The sequence below is a fragment of the Sinohyriopsis cumingii genome, chromosome 7 (genome assembly GCF_028554795.1).
Source record: "Sinohyriopsis cumingii isolate HCF-2022 chromosome 7, ASM2855479v2, whole genome shotgun sequence".
In the NCBI taxonomy this organism is placed as follows: domain Eukaryota; kingdom Metazoa; phylum Mollusca; class Bivalvia; order Unionida; family Unionidae; genus Sinohyriopsis; species Sinohyriopsis cumingii.
In genome coordinates this window covers 12,554,974-12,572,914 of record NC_142967.1, presented here as the reverse complement: position 1 = coordinate 12,572,914, position 17,941 = coordinate 12,554,974, and the positions used below count along the sequence as shown (strand labels likewise).

Below are 17,941 nucleotides of genomic sequence, written 5' to 3'. Positions count from 1 at the left end.
CATGGTTCATCCTCAGATGACTATTTCGTTAGGCGAATACTGGCTGATGATAGCGATGATGATGACAATGCTTTTATAGTTCTGAAGTATATTCATTTTTAGAGCTGGGAAAGTGTTACTGGAAATGCCAGAGAGTGATTTTAAACTTGAACATGAAGTTGAATATGAGTATGATGTAAATGTTGGATGGATTAAAACAGACAAGTGTTGGTAAACCTCTTGTTAAGTGGTATTTCAAAATTAAATGTGGAAAAGGCAGAATGGCAGGTCTAATTAAAACATGGGCAGTTTAAAAGTAGAGTGCAATTTTCTTTTTTTTCTCAAACTACCCAGGTATTCAGTCCTGAAGATGTATGCTACAAAACTATATAGCACTCAGATGGTTAAAGATAAACGGAATAAATAAGAATCTAAAAAGAAATTAAAAAGTAAGGATATTTATTTGATAAAAATACCTGTGTAAACAAGCAGACTATGGTATTGATGGACTTAAACCCTAATACCCTACCTGTAACAGTGGAATAGGAAGAAAGATGGATATTTAAGCATTAGGTAAATATTGAACTTCGGCCACCCCCACCCCCACCCCCTTTGTTTTTGTGATATAAGGGGAGCTTCTCCCTTTACAAAAAATCCTAGCAGCATGTCTTTATCTTACAAATTTTGTTAAACACTTCCATTATGGATAATACTAAACCTTCACCTGGTCACGTTTATAGGAATAGGTTTCACTGAGTAATTACGACCTTACAAAATATAACCTTGCACAAAACAGATTCCTGTTTTGTGGTTTTATATATTGTTACGATTTTATTAGCTTTTAGAATATAATCTAGTTTCCCATTTATTCTTGTATAAGTTTTAGTTCTAGATCTCACAAATTGAAATCTGTTCAGTGGTTCCATTAGTAATATTTAGGACTAACCTAATTATCTGCATGTGCTACCAAGATGCACTACCATCTTAACTATAATGAAATTTAATATAAATATTCATCCAATCATATCTATTCTCCTTTTATTTTTATTTATTGCCAAATCTGTAACCTATCTTCATGGGTGGCAGATAAAAACATGGTGGATTCATTTGCTTTATGTGTAAAGTTGTTTGCATTTTTTTGTGGACTTTAACATACTTTTTTAAGACAAAGTTTAAACAGATAATGTCTGTTTTCTTTATATTGATTAATGGACACATAAAGTGTGACTATTTTTGCTGTGTGATTAAGGGATAGCCTAATATGTGAGTGTGATTAAGGGATAGTCTAATACATGAGTGTAATTAAGGGATAGCCTAAAGTGTGATTAAGGGATAGTCTAATATGTGAGTGTGATTAAGGGATAACTTCATGTTAGTAGAATTGCTTGCTTAGGTTTGAGATGTTTGTTTTGTTTGTTTTCAGTCAAAGAATACAATATTTAAGTGCATTTTTCAACAGTAAGACCAAAGAGTAAGTAATTATTTGTTTGCTGTCCAAAAGCATACAGAAAAGACCATAACAAATTTATAGATAGATGCATGAGGTACTCTTTATGATACCATTGGTACATGATTTTATCTACAATTTTTGTAATTTTTATTCATGGCTGTAAATTGCACTTACTGTCTATAGCTGGATTCCATGTGTGCATTGGTCCTATTTTAAGACATAAAATTGCTTTTTATGTATTGAGAGTTACTTATAATAAACTTATAAGTAAATATGTTTATGAGATTTGGCTTTTTTCCAATTGGACAGATCAGTCAGGTGGTATCTTAACAATAATTAATTCGCATTGGATGAGTTAGATTGAATAATAAGATCTGTCACATGGGGTATATATACTTTACAACTTATACAATTAAATTATTTGTAAAGTTTTACAGAACTTGTTGCTTTTGCTTCTTTCTGTTACTTTGTTTATGACTATAGTCACAAAAATACATATATACACACTCACACATAGATTCATGATGCCATGTTACAAGGTTAAGGGTTTTTTTTAAAAGGTATAAACATCTTGAAAGGAAATTTGTATATAGGCAGTTGCATATACAGGCATAAATTTCAAGATCAATGCTACTGACTTTACAGTGCATCTGATCAGTGAGTCATATTACCGGCCTTCTAATCTTGAGTAAATAGCTGTACAGATTTAAATACCAGTATATTTTACAACTCTAGACATTAAGGTTTACAGGATCTCACAGACACCTATTTTCAGTACTTTGCAGAAAACTAGTTACATAGGTACACTATAATCCATACTACATTACAGCATGTTTTTCCTGTTTGTATGAATACCATTAATTTATATAAATGCAAACAAACAAAAATGACAATGAAAAGTGCAAAATTAGTTTTTAACTAGCCTAAGCACTTTGAATTCTCACCAAATCTTTTTGTCAGATCCAATAAAATAGAAACATAAAAAAGTGTTGAATCAACTAACAAAAATTTACATAAACTGTCAAATGGAAGTACTGCATTGTTTGACAGTTTTAGATATCACACCTAATTGGTTTATACTCGTGTGTGTATGTATATATATATATATATATATATATATATATCCCACAACTGTTTTGTACTTCATGATAGGGTCAGATTGACCTCTTTTCCATGCCTCATTGCTCTAGAAACATTACTTTTCTTCTGTATCTATAATTTACCCTATCTGACTGGTTATTATGAAATCTACCTAGTAAATACATATACATAGTCCACTTAATTACAATTATAATGCCATAATATTCTGCAAAAATTGAGCAAATAACTTAGTGACCTATACGAACCTTTGTCTTTCCTTAGAATCTCCTAAGTTTTTCCGCCAAATTACAAGTGGCTTTCTCTGAGTAATCCTATTTGCTCAGCAATCTTCCCAGGAGAACTAAATTGCTAGTCAGAAGTTATAATTCAGATTGAAATTGTTATCACACCCTCCATCTCAATTCCAATCAAATGTCTCTTTGATTCAATCCAATCAAACTAGCAGACAGTGTCCTTCTCACTGTCTGTCCATGTGGGGATGGATTTAGATCATGCCCCAGTCCCTCACGGTTCCTCTGATCTTTGTAACACATAGGTGGGAAGTTGCTCAATCTAAACCCAGTGCTGATCCAAGTGTTGGATCTTCTCTCTGGTCACGGTAACCTTGCGAAGGAGGTTAACTCTAGCCTGTGGCATGTTCAGACATCAAACATGGCTTGTAATAATAATACCTTAGTTTAGACATGACTTATGAACTGGCCTGAGAAAATGTGACAAAGCACTTGATGAATGTTATGACCTAGACTAATCCCTTGTATTTCCTTTGCTACTTAACATGGCTATATACTCCAACCCTGGCCAGAAATTTATGGTTATATACTCCATGGCTATATACTCCATGGCTATATACTCCAAACCTGGCCAGAAATTTATGGCTATATACTCCATGGCTATATACTCCAAGTCTGGACATAAATTTATGGCTATATACTCCATGGCTATATACTCCGTGGCTATATACTCAAAGTCTGGACATAAATTTATGGCTATATACTCCATGGCTATATACTCCAAGCCTGGCCAGACATTTATGGAAATACTGACCATCAGCTTTAACACAGTAACATTTTGTACTCTAAATATCTTTTATCTCAAGGAGTAAAGCATCATTGTTTCTAAATTTATTTGACAAGGAATAAAAGTTAATTCATTTAGTCATTCAGTTTCAGTTTAGACATTGGACCTGAGTTTGAGTCCTTGCTCAGACATGTAGAATTTTCAGGTCTTGGTTGCACAAAGTATTGTATGTGTTAGCTAACGTCAGCTCTCATTACGCCACAGCTAGAAATAACCTAAAGTATGTTGAAATCATTTCATTTTTGTTGCATGATGTTGGCAGGGACTGTGTTAATTATGTTATTTTTCCTTTCAGTTGCTGATCGTATGCCTGACATTCTCAGCCTTCACAATAGATTCCAGTTCCTCCGACAGACTTGCGGTGAACATAACACTGTTTCTAACGGCTGTCGCATTCAAACTTGTAGTAAAACAGAGTTTACCCACCATCTCTTACCTTACGTACTTGGTAAGTTGTTATCATAGTTGAATGTCATATTGATCACAGCTTTAAATTTGCTATAACAGCCATCTACTTTCATGGCAGGATTTATTCAAGACAAGTACCTTAGGAGAAACCCCTGTTCTATTTGCAAAAAGCTTTGGACCTTTTTGAATAAAGGAGGATTAAAAGAATAAATAAATGTAGGGCTTGAAAATGTTAAGAACAATATATACACATTCAGTTGATTTGTTCAGATTAGCTTTTTAAAAATACCTGGGATTCGTACAATAACATGTCCCAGAATTGACCCATTAATGGGTTTACATATTTGGACTTTATCCATTTAATTTTGATGAAACTTTAAATTGATTGAAAATCAAAGACAGGTCTTGTTGTATTCACAGGTTGATCTATTACGTTTTTAAATTCATGTGTTGAAGTAGTCATGAAATGCAGTAAAATTGGTAACCCTTGAATGAATTAACTTCATTGTTTAATTTTAAAAGTATGCTTTATTCGTTTGGTACCATTCATTCAACAAGCTCTCACAGCTTAATAAGACACTTTCATAATAGGTCAAATATTGTCTTCATGGTCCTTCAGTTGAAAAAACAAAACAGAACCTGGTCTCTTCCTCATAAAATTCTGTTAAGCATTTAAAGCAATTAATGTTACTTCTCATTGGGAAATCTGACTCAGAATGTACAGATACAGCCTTTTGATTGGTCAGAATATTGTCAAACCAGATTTAGAATCGAGTAAAGTTTTATGAATGAGGGGTCTTTAGAAACCCACCAAGACAAATATGTACCTTTGCATCAGTCTTGTACAGGAATCAAACTCAGAAATACAGTTGTTGAAAGTGTGTATGTTACCACTGCACTGTTTTGCCAGATATCCAGTAAATAATTTGAAGTGATTTTCTGCTTAAAACTGTTGCAATTACATGTACTTTGAAAATAATGAACTTGGCACCTGCTTTGCAGTACTTAAAATAAACCATCTGTTTATTCATATGACATTATACCAAAAGATAGATGCTGTTACAGACAAATAAATGAATTTGTTTTATACTCAAGTGTGAAATACAGAAATTTGTTGATTAAATAATTTTTATTTTTTCATTTTAACATGTGAAAAATACATTGTAATATTTTCATATGAGAAATTATAAGATTTCTCATCATGTCATGCAATGTTTAATTGTTTGTACATACCAAAATTATACCAGCTTTGCCACTCATTAAAATATCATGTTATATCTGATATTTGCATATGAATTGAATGACATCTCTGTTTAGAAAGGAAAAAGAGAGAAATTGGAAATTATATTCAACACAGCTGTTGCAGTATATGTAATTTTAGCTAATTGGTAATTAATAAATACATGCATTATCCTGATGTCAATTGTTATGCCCTAATTAGATTTCCAGAGATTGTCGTTAATTTTTCAGGGTATTTCTAATACATTTTGTAACTGTTAGGGCTTGGACTTTTTCACCCAAAACCTTGTTAGCAGGATTGAGCAAGACCCTGCGAAGGTAGACACATTAAATTTAGTAGCAAGCCCCTTCTAAGTTAGACACATGAAATTTAGTAGCAAGACCCTACTAAGGTAGACACATGAAACTTAGTAGCAAGACCCTTCTAAGGTAGACAACATGAAATTTAGTGGCAAGACCCTTCTAAGGTAGACACATGAAACTTAGTAGCAAGACCCTTCTAAGGTAGACATGAAATTTAGTAGCAAGCCCCTACCAAGGTAGACACATGAAATTTAGTAGCAAGACCCTACTAAGGTAGACACATGAAATTTAGTAGCAAGACCCTACTAAGGTAGACACATGAAACTTAGTAGCAAGACCCAATCTAAGGTAGACAACATGAAATTTAGTAGCAAGACCCTTCTGAGGTAGACACATGAAATTTAGTAGCAAGACCCTACTAAGGTAGACACATGAAACTTACGAGCAAGACCCTTCTGAGGTAGACACATGAAACTTAGTAGCAAGACCCTTCTAAGGTAGACACATGACATTTAGTAGACATTTTTGTATGCATATGTCTGTGACAGGATCATTTGTTAACACCTTAGCATGTTTGGTGTATATTAATGTGAACTTATCTAGTTGAGGGAAGAAGTCTTTGTGAAAGTAATTGATAAAGATTTATGATAATTACATCCAGGCCCAAAGCAAATCTAAGAAATAGATGAACCAAGTTCACACTATGGATAAATGGCAGTATTAATTGAGACAGTGACATTTTTTATCAGTGGCAAAGCTGAAGATTGGTGATGGATGCGGAACAGATAGAGGACTATGGGTACCCAAAGTTGAAGTAATAGCTTGGCTAATTAGATATTTAACATTACAAGATGGCACCACTTTAGTAGTTTTTAGACCAATTAAGTTGTGTCTTAAAGAGAGAAAACTAAAATTATGAACCTTAAGAAAGGAATAAAAAATTTTTTGATGCTCATAGAAAAAGCAGTTGGGGTTAAATTTGTTGACTTAACTGCACTTTTAATACATTATTGGCTAAATCGGGTGCTTGAGAAATGGAAGATAAGTGCATTTCCAAGGAATACGTCAGTACAGCTGACCAGGATGTAAGAGTAATAAGATGCACAGTTGACAGTAAGAATAAAAAACATTAATATGATACACAGTGGATAGTGAGAACCAACTATGTCTATATCACTGTCAGCATGTTAGGGTAATAAGTCACACAGTGGATAGTAAGAAGAAAAAAATAGTAAGATACACAGTAGACAGTAAGACCAAAAACAGTAATGTCAATGTCAGGACCATTATTAATCTTTTTTGTACACAAAATTGATATTTTTTTAGAGTTCGAAAAACTGCATCTTTAAAAATGAAATTGTTGTTATTTTTGGATGCTAAATGTGTTTTATTGTTTTGAGAGAAAGTGTGTGTGTCTGTGTTTGTGTTTGTGTGTGTGTGTGTGTGTGTGTGTGTGAAGTAATAACATTGTGTCTGTGATCATGTGTATTTTCCTGTAGTTACAATCATGTGTTGGCAGTGGAGAATAGGCACTATATGGTGAGTTTAATCTTCTCTTTTTCAGGTTACATATGATAGCAATCTTCTTTATGTAGACGTTTACTGCTACAGTATATTATAGCGATATGTTATATTCCATTTTTCATAACACCTCTGAGTAACAGTTAATTCCTAATGTAATTATGAGACCCACTGTCACATCATTAAAAAAAAACATACATAGGTTGGCAGTAATTACATGCTAATTATATATACTTTGAGGCTTAGCTGAAACCAGATTTACTGCCCAAGTAACGCTAGTCCAAACCAGAATGAGTGCAAGAAGCCCACAGTTTAGATTAAATTAGTTAGGCTGTCCTCAGGCAATGAGGCTGTAATAAGTGAAATGAGATAAGATAAGACAAGATAAGAAGATAAGAATTATTTAATTCAGACTACATAGTCCATACATCTAAATTAAAATATAGATATAAAGTATAAACATTGTAAACATAACAGAACATATATATCATACATACAAGTATACAGATACATCTACACAATTAACTGCGCTTTGCATCTTTAAGAATGAAATTAAATGGCACATTTAATGAGTAATTTGTTCCATCTACTAATAATATGAGAACATAAATGACTGTCCTATTTCCAAAGAGATCTCCAAACCAGAATGAGTGCAAGAAGCCCACAGTTTAGATTAAATTAGTTAGGCTGTCCTCAGGCAATGTGGCTGTAATAAGTGAAATGAGAATATTAACAGCTGTTAATTGAAAAATGATGTTTGCAGTTTTTAATAAATGTGAAATGTAAATGCATTCAATAAGAAATGCCAATGTAAAAAAAATCTATTTATATGGACATTATCAGCACAGAATATGTATACACACATTATCAAAACAAAATGATTGTGATCAGAGTATGATATTGAACTTGTGCTATCTAGTTAGCTGTGGAACAAAAGTCTTTCCTTTTGGCTTGAGTTTGAAAATTTCAGTAACATAGACATGTCCTTGATGTGAGCCATCTGTCAGTAAAAGCCAGATTGCATCTGGTATAAAAATTGTATAATCAAAATATACTTCAAAATATGCTAAACCAGTACTAGCTATAAAAGAAATATTTATCCAGAAATCAGATTGATTCATTCTATCAATCTCTTTCAGCATTTTTTAAAATTTGTTTGCTGAAATTAAACAATATGACTACTTGACCATTTGTCTCTGGTCTTCTCTTTGGCATGTGGTGATAGATAATGTTTATTTGATTAGAAATGCCAGATGGATTCAAAAATTGTTTTACAACTTTAATACTTTCTAATAGTGATTTAGTTATGGGTACTTGTTAATGGTATTGTTTTAGGATTATGTCTGTGAGTTGTATCAACCATGGTCCTAATGTTAATGAATAGGAGTAGATATTGTAATGACATGTGGTTATACACATCACACATTCTTGGTTCTCATCGATGAAGATATTAAAAGAATACGGGTAGATTCTGACTAAAGAAAACATTTACCCTTGCCTTTATACTGGATTATAAATGGTGATTATTTTTGTTAAATTTAAGTTAACATTTACCTGTAGTCAACATAAATTTTAAAAAGTTGTAGCCTGAACTAAAAAGACATTGTGTAAGCATGAATGAGGTTAAAAGTTTATATCCACGCATGGTAACATTAATATTGACAAAAATGACAATGGCAACAACAAGTAGCAAGAGGTGTAACATTGCAATAAAAAATATTTCTGCAGTATTAGCTGAAAAAAATATATTTCTAGTCTCTCCTCTTTGAACCTCAGTTAAATACTTACCTGTAGTTAACAAATATTTGTGTTTCATGAGATTAGATCAGATATATATTACAAATCTATGGTCTTAAAATAGGTAATAGAAAAGATTGAGAACCAACAATCTTTGTAAAATTCAGCAAATAATTTATTTCCCCAGAATACAAAGTGAAAAATGTAAAAAGAACTTATGGTATTGTGAATTAAATCCCAAATAATCCTACGATTTTTAACATAAGTCCTAATATTTAAAGTTCTAAATAAACTTTTGTGATATTCCAGAATAAATCCAACACGAAGTGTTGATGTGACTATGATGGCCTGTGTCATAGTGACTTGCCAACTTGCCACTTGTTTAATCACAATAATACAATCCAAAAATAGATCCTTATTTGAATTTCACCGTCAATTCAAGTCTATTTCCAAGAATGTTATTTTTGAACTGCTGCCTTTTTAAAAGTCATTATTTTCCCAAGATACCAGTAGCGAGACTAAAATGTAGTAATACCTGCATCTCTTGAATCTCTTGGACTTTGACTTTTGTGTTAAAAAAAACATTGCTACCATTAGCCTGATCGGGCTTGGTGTTAAAGAAAGAAATTTGTTATGCATCATTGTATACATTTGTAGATGATCACACTACACCTTGATATCATTATTAGACCGTATACAATTTTTTGACTAAACACTTTTGGGTTTGTATAATTCTGTACATGATCTAAAAACACAAATTCAGTTAAAGATAATATCGTCGTCATCATCATCATCATCATCATCGTCATCATCATCATCACTGTTATCCCTTTCAGGATGTGTATGTAGTAGCAGCATTAGTTTTCTCAGGGATGCAGGTAGCACAGAATGCCTGTATGAATGCTGTATCTCATTTCATCAAGAAATCAGATGTGGAGTTTTATGATCGCTGGTCCATGGCTGCTCTAGCTTTCATTCTTGTAGTATTCCATGTTGTGTTTGTTGTCTACATTCAGAGAACAGTAAGTAGAAAGCTGTATCATTAGTTTGTTCATTTGGATTGAGTACAGGATATACTTATGAAAATAAATGAACAGCACACAATAAAGAATATACTCTAAGAAATTGTCCAATAAACATTTTGTAAAGCGTTCATTGTCCTCTGTGACTGCAGCAGAACTTTATTTGGATATTTTAGACATGAATTTCCTTTGTCTATGCTAGGTAGTCCCTTAATCAAAAGAACAAATATATGTCTCACTGGATAGTTTCATATTTTGACGCCTTCCTAATTTTTAAGGTAGAAGGTGATAACCTAATTATCATAAGCCTAGCATTTATAAATTCACACAGAAGCTAAATCTGTAATGTGGTTTAGATTTACTTTGCATGTAGCTTGACAATGGGTTGGCTTGTTTGTTGACTGCCTGTCACTGAGTTAGACTAGCATTGGAGATCAAATGCGTAACTTGGGCTGCAAATGAACAACCGACTTGGCTTACGTATTTACGTATGTCTGCTACAGAGGTAAATATCTTAAAATCGAGATGGTTGACGAAAGATGAAAAGTATGCTAATTTGTTATAGTACTAGTGAACTTTATTCATGCATAAGGCACATACTGATTCTTTTAGCTGCCTTGTCACAGGAAAATATTCAAAATAGCTCTTTGCTGTCAAAAGTGAATATAAAAAGAGGGGTTGGTGGCAGTGTTGATTAAGTATAAAAGCCACCAGTTGTATAAGGAATTAACCCGATTTCTAGAGTCAAAATCTGACAGGCATGCTTTCTACAAAATGTTTCAGTTTTTATTTGTATCTTCAGTGTAATATTATTCTCATTTTTTCTGTAATAAGTCATTGTCGAATGAAAATTCACAAGATAAACTGTCCAGTGAGACCACCTGTATGAAAACTTCCGCCCTGACTTTAACCAGATTCCAGGTGGAATTTTAAAGCGGATTTCACTTAAAGCCTAGATTCCACTTATTATAAATTTTACGTGGGTTCAGGGCGGATTCAGGGTGGAATACAGCCCGAAATGTGCAAATTAGTCCGTCTATTACTAGGTGGAATTCTTTTTTATTCCACCTACTAGGCAGAATTAGTTTATTCCGCCTACTAGGTGGAATTTGTTTATTCCGTCTACTAGGCGGATTCTGTTTATTCCGCTTATTTAGCCTAGATTCCCCTTATTATCACTTTTAGGCAGATTCAGGGTGGAATATTGCTTGAAATTACTGTTACTAGGTGGAATCTTTTTTTCTGCCTAATTACATGGAAATACCTGCAGAAACCCCATCCAATAATGAAAATGTCAAGGCAGATTTCAGACGGGTTTTTTAAGCATTTTCTGCCTAAACCATAAAAAATATACTTGAGATTTCTTTTATGTATTAAACTGCCTAATGATTTTTAGATATTATTGGGAATCAATGATAAATAATCACAGTAATATTTAAAATGGATCATACATTTTATTTTGACAGACATTATCAAATAAGATATAGGTTTTACTTGTCCAATGGGGCAATGCCAAAATCTAATCCAACATGGCATCACTTAGTATTTTTCATTTCACTTTAAAGTTTGGTGAGATTTCACACATATTTGACCAAAACTTTCAAGAAATTATGTTGAGGTCTCACTCAAATTTCTTTGAAATATTTGTGAGGTTCACAAAAAAATTGACTAAAACTTTTGTAAGATTTCACTAAAATTTTGATCATTATATTTTACTGAAGTTTTTTTTTAGTGTTTCAGACATTTCAGCAGGTTTCAAAGAAATAATGGATATGAATTAAACAACTTTATTAACCAAGGTGATATTTAAGTGTGCATGAACACAATTGTACTGATGTTGTAATTATATGACATCCAAGGCAAGAGAAATGGGAGTTAATACTAATAAAAACAATAATAATAATAATGCCTTTATTTAGAGAATGTAATTCAATTAGTTGCATAACTAATCTACCTTGAGGCCTTCTGTGATGTACAACATATACAGTATATACAACATATGAAGTATCTGACACCAAATAATTAAGTGGTTTTAAAAATCAAAGTATCAAGCCTGGGACATATGCACAGGCATCTGTGAACACATTTAACATATATAAAATATTAATCTGCATAGAAAATTTCAGCCGTGAAAATAATGCAAAATTACAGAAAAGCATCCATTTGAGACAATTTGATTATGAGAAGAAGAAAAGCTAGGAGCCTGCCTTACGTCACTTGTACTGTAGACTGGATTTTTGATTCCACAAACTATGATGCTGTTGTGGTCTCTCGAATTAGTCCTTGTTCCAAAAGCAGCCACGACAAACGTTTATCATGATATAATAACTCTTATTTTACACTGAATTCCAACACACCAAGAATATTTTGATAATATACACAATAATGCCTCACGATATTGAAAGTAGATTCTACTTTTCGGCCAAGAAAATTCCGCAAAGATATGACTATCTTTGATAGACATGGATATCTGGCAACAATTCCCACCAGTGATCTACACGTTGTCCCTCCTTAAATTCTGAAGTTAATCAGTTTGTTGTTGTATATTACTTCGAAATCATCCCGATTCAATTCCTTGTCCTATTTAGCACGTTAGCCGCTACTGTAAAGCTCTTTGTGGCACAAAAAGCAAAATTTGTCCTGGCATTCAGTTTTCATACAGATTGACCAGTTATGTTCCCATCAAATTTGCATTCAGGGTATTCTCATTGCCGTACATTTTTCAAATGGTTATTCAATCTCTCGTCCCACTCGAAAATTCGAATCGCCATGTATAGTAAACATGCTCTTTCCGATCAGTTTCTGTTACCAGACGATTCATTGGGCAGTTACAAAATTTTGACTAATCAGAAAGCTTTATACAACGATCCTCTGTTAAACAATAAACGGAACAAATACTTATTTGAAAGCTCGTTGTGGAATGGGACCGGATAGAGCATTATTTAAAAAAGAGTTTTGGAGACGATATTAAAAAATGGGTCCATATCGAGGAAATTCAGGTCAGGAGAAAAGCGAAATTATGTTTTAAAACGGAAAACAAGATGAAAACTTGTTCAAGGGCAGTTAAATCCAATTGAAGTTAAAAAAATATACAACAACAACAACAAATTTGAAAAAGAAATTTAACAAGGAAAGCTGTGGAAAGAAGTTATAAATTGTGCCCAAAATAAACAATAAAAATTTACAGCTATCAGAAACAGGAAATATAAATGCTGCTGAAAATCATTCAAATTGTCCCAGAAACAATAAATTTTATTATATCTTATTGATATTTTTATTGAACTGTCAGTGATATTACATTCACAAAATATCACTATATTTTCGGTCATTTAACTTTACAGACACACAAAAGCCAAGTCCTAATTATGCCGTCTTTAACTGATGTAAATGACTAAGTTTTTCATTCCGCCTAGATGTTGGTTAGAAAATAAACTAAGTCCAGATTCCTCCTTTTATATAATAGATGCCAGTGACTAAGTTCCTAATTCCACCTAGATGGTGGGTGGAAAATCAACCAAGTCCAAAATTATGCCTAAAGATGTATTTATAGCAGGAATTTGACAAAAGTCCATCTTAGAGTTAGACGGACTCTTAGATGGATTCATCTTTGACTTTTCAAATTTTCCATGTCCGCCTTTGTATTAACCAGATTTTTATCATTTTAGGCAGATTCCGCCTTGAGTCTGCTTAAGTTCCAGGTGGAATCTGCCTAATTATTTCGTACGGGCATAATACCAAAGTTAAAATGGTGCCAAATATTGTATGCCTTGCACAGTCATAATATTAAAGCTTAAGCATGCTATTCAGTTTATTCAGCAGGTGTTCAAAGACTATGGTTAAGACAAGATATTGGCCCAGCACTGTGTGAATGCCTTGTAAATAGATGTTAATTGCCAGCCTGTTCTTTGATAATGTGACTGCATCAGTCACGGTTGTTTGCACTTTGTCAACTTAAATGGTTGTAAGGTTGTTCCCTGAATATTCCATTCATAATTTGTGTTCTTTTGATATAAGCTAAGACTCTTTGAGGCTGGTTTCACAGCATTAGTATGGTAAGTTGATTATACCTACGGCATGACCCTTATCCTTCAGTGATGTTATGATGTCACACATTCCTCATTCTACTTGATTATACCTACGGCATGACCTGTATCCTTCAGTGATGTTATGACACACATTCCTCATTCTATACCTACGGCATGACCCATATCCTTCAGTGATGTTATGACACACATTCCTCATTCTACTGATTCAGAAGTGAATCTTAATCTTTGTTATGTCCCATAATGAGTCAACTGACAGATGATGTTGTCTACCTGTACAAAAAAACGTAATTATTATATGCTCATTTTTGTCTCCATTAACTTTACATTGTCAGAATCATGCAGTATTTTACAATATTGAACACATTCATATTGCATGCATGTGCACAACACGTGCCTAAAGATAGTGTAGTATATTGGGAATTTCTTTGTAAACAAACCATGTACACTCATGTGGTAGATGCTTTAGGTTTTGGATGATTAAATTTGTGAATGAACTAAAACACCTGTTTCGTCCATTTGAAAATATAGATGATAAAGTTAACAATGTGGATGAGTTCACCGAGTCAGAAATGAAACTTTCAAACAAGCAAATGAATGAATGTGATATTCACAATGTCAACAGCAAATGTGATGGACACAGTAATTGAAAATACCATTCTGATATTGAAACAGTTATTTAGGAGAATATTCATATCTTTTTGCAAACAGAGTGGTTCAGACTATGATGAGTGCTCTGTAGGGTCTAAAAAATTATAGCATAGGAAAGCATATAGAGGCCAAAGGTTATTGCATATCTGTCAGAGATTTACCATTGTACCAGTCTGTTCAAAAACTAGATTCGAGAAAACAGTTCAAAGGAAGATTTTGGCAGGAAACTAAGAGCCTCTGCCAGTAATCCAAGCAACCAAAAAGTTTTATTTCCGCTGCCTAAATGAGTGTCACACAACAGCTGCTTTTAAATTTTCCCAGTGTAACTATTTTGATACTATGATAGGCTAGCAACAGAAGACACAATGTATGCTACAGGTCATAGCTTGGGTCCCTGCAACAGTGAGATGCAAGTGACAGGCATAAGCATGTTTTCTTTAGCTGGTAATAAGAATGGTAATAACTATGCTTACATTTATGCATCTTGAATTTCCTCACATTGTACTTTCTTAGTTAGTTCTTCAAATCCAACCGACATGTCCAGCAAAACCTGGTACACACAGAACCTGTTCTGGAATTTTGAGTAGCCTATGTTTCCAGCTGAAATTCATTCAACTTACTGCACTGAATTGACCAATAATCCAGTCACTCATAATCATTAAAGTAGAACTGAGTTGGATCAACGTAGAAACAAAATCCATGCCATTCATTCACAGTATGACTCTAAATTTCAATTTTATGTAGACCAAAATTACAATTTTTTTTTTAAACTGATGTAGAGCATGCGACTAAGTTAAAAGGTTGTTTGGTAGAGCTATGTGCGCATGAATGATGTTATTATGTATTGATGAATTTATGGTTGTGAATTTATTTTGAATTAAAGCATATGTTCAATTACTTTTTTTCTCGTCGTAATGTCTTTTATTATTAAGCCTTAGGTAGATGAACAAAATGAACATATAATAAAAAGGTTACTGCATTTGTATGGGAAAATATGAACTTTTTTTTAAATACTGCACTCTGCAAGGCCATGCAGTATTTTTTCAGAAAAACTCGTTCATATTTTCCAATACAAATGCAGTAACCTGTAAGTATTAAAGGAAAATAAGGAAGTAATCTAAGGCATTTAATAGTTTTGTCTAATTCATTTCTAGACCGTTGGGACTGGAAAGAGGGCTGCAGAAGTATTTAGATTTGAGACAGAACACAATATCAGTTATTTTATATTATCTGTAGCAAATAATTCAAAAGTCATTTAGATGTATATGCTATCCATATGACCTGATGCCATTCTTGCATGTCATACTAAAGATAAATTACATCATGATAATACTGTATGTTAAATGGCTTGCACTGCGGAGAGTCATCTTGAATTAATTTAAAACATTAGTTAATTAGGTAATTCCATCAGTCCTGCTGTTCAGAAATTATTTATTTCCTTAATTATTGTTTTCAGGCACACAAGCGGAGAAGACTGATGGAAGAAAAGGACAGAATGTACGAGGTATGTTGAGATAATAGATGCTAGTTACATGATTAAAAAATGAATATTCTCCTGTATAAGCATAACCATTCCTTGAACACAATCTGAATTCATCTCAAGACCCTTTTTAAGTTTTGCATGAAAGCCACAGTAATGAGATAATTAATATATACTTAGAACATGCACATTTAAGATTGAAGATAATTTTATTATGAATGGTTTCAAAGAATTTTGCAGTCAGAATGGTACCTATCACTTTAAGTATTTCTCCCATGATAAACCAGGGAGCCAGCCTAATCAATTTCTCAGTAAGAAGAGGTGGACTTATTATCAGGCAAAGACATCTGTGGTAAATATTTGCAAAAGTTTCTTAAAAATGGGACATGGTCTTATCATCAGGCATGGACTAAAAAATTGGTAGCATATATACACCGACTTTCAGTATGCTTAGTGTAGTAAAAATATTTGCATATAATCTATTTTTATTCATTCGATTTAAATGACAAAATACATGGAAGAATAGATGATTTATATTGAAAAGAAATGTATTACTGTAAGAAATAAATGATAAATAGGCAATTTTTTAAAATTAAATAAGCAGGTTCATGAGTTATCAAGGCGTGAGTTATTGAGGGAGTGGTGTGCTAAGTGGATACCAGAATTTAGACTTGTTTTTTAATATGAACATTAGAAATATGCTTTATGAGTTTTTGATACCTTAAAATAAATATTATCAAAGATGTCATATTGGCATTAATTCTGTTCTTGAGATAAGAGATTACTGACTGAGAAACTCTATTTGTATATCTCATAAGGCACTATTTAATATGGTGTACAGATAAACTCAGTACTCATTCTACAATCTTTTGTTTCACTTATCTTTTTTCAGTTAAAGAAAGAATTTCTGGAGAAATTTGGTATTCTCCCACCAAAATATGACTCAAGTACTATCCTTCCAATGGACTTGGATTCAATACTCAAGTAGTGTGAGAGAAGCAGTAGGCAGACTTGTCTGGATTATATGCAATATTTTATACACTGTATAGACTTGTCTTAACTGTATGCATTGCTTTATACACCATATATGTTTCATGCAACACTGGACAACTGCATCAGTGTCCTTTATTTTTTACAAAATACTTTACAGTTGGAAGTGTTCAATTTCTTACTGATATAAACAAATGTGTGGGAAATGGTTGTTTGGCAAGGGGGGGGAGAGTGACTGAATAAAGCAGATTATTTGCAGTGCATTACTTTCTTTTACTGTTTTCATTCCTAAACACATATGAAAGACACAATACAATAGGCATCCGAACTTGACCTGTAAATGATGCATGCATTGCAAAGTACCCCACTAGCTAAATTTGTTTTGTAGAAACAAAATGATCATAACTGCACAAAATGATGATGTACAGTGATAATATAAAACTCATACAACAGTTAAAATTTTAAAGCTGGATGTAATATATGTTTGTAATATTGGATGGCCAGTGCCAAAACCATAGTTAAAAAATGTAGCCTCGTACAACTAATGAATGATTCTGTAACCTTACAATTAATCTGTGAGAAATAGATGTCTGATGATGAAATAAATATAAAGCTGCATACCACATTTGTTTGAAATCTTGCAATCCTGGGTCATGTTATGCTGCAGAAACAGACCTGTCTACCTTTATGATTTCACCATAAGGCTTATTTTTAAAAAAAATTAAATTACAAACTTACAGAACAGTAGCAAATAACAAAAAAGACCTATTATTGGTGTAAAATTTGGATCATTAGCTTGGTCTGCATATGTTGATAATTAGATTATGCCTGATTGATTTAATCAAGGAACTGGACTAATATACAGGTGATAGTGCAGATACATTAATCTCCCTATGTTCTTGCAAAATGCTCACATGGACAACCTTTTGCATTTATGGTT

General features: G+C 32.9%; 1 protein-coding gene across 2 annotated transcripts in view; it reads left to right on the top strand.

Moving 5' to 3' along the window:
• LOC149794747 (uncharacterized) overlaps window positions 1–17,624 on the top strand; it is a 67,756-nt gene extending 50,132 nt beyond the window's left edge. For both annotated transcript variants that reach the window (XM_089964375.1, XM_089964376.1), the window contains exons 6-9: window positions 3,903–4,055; window positions 9,652–9,837; window positions 15,988–16,035; window positions 16,904–17,624. In XM_089964375.1, the coding sequence (XP_089820501.1) occupies window positions 3,903–4,055; window positions 9,652–9,837; window positions 15,988–16,035; window positions 16,904–16,999 (483 nt within the window). In that variant the 3' untranslated portion in view covers window positions 17,000–17,624. The remainder of the gene's footprint in view (window positions 1–3,902; window positions 4,056–9,651; window positions 9,838–15,987; window positions 16,036–16,903) is intronic.
• The last annotated feature ends 317 nt before the right edge of the window (window positions 17,625–17,941 follow it).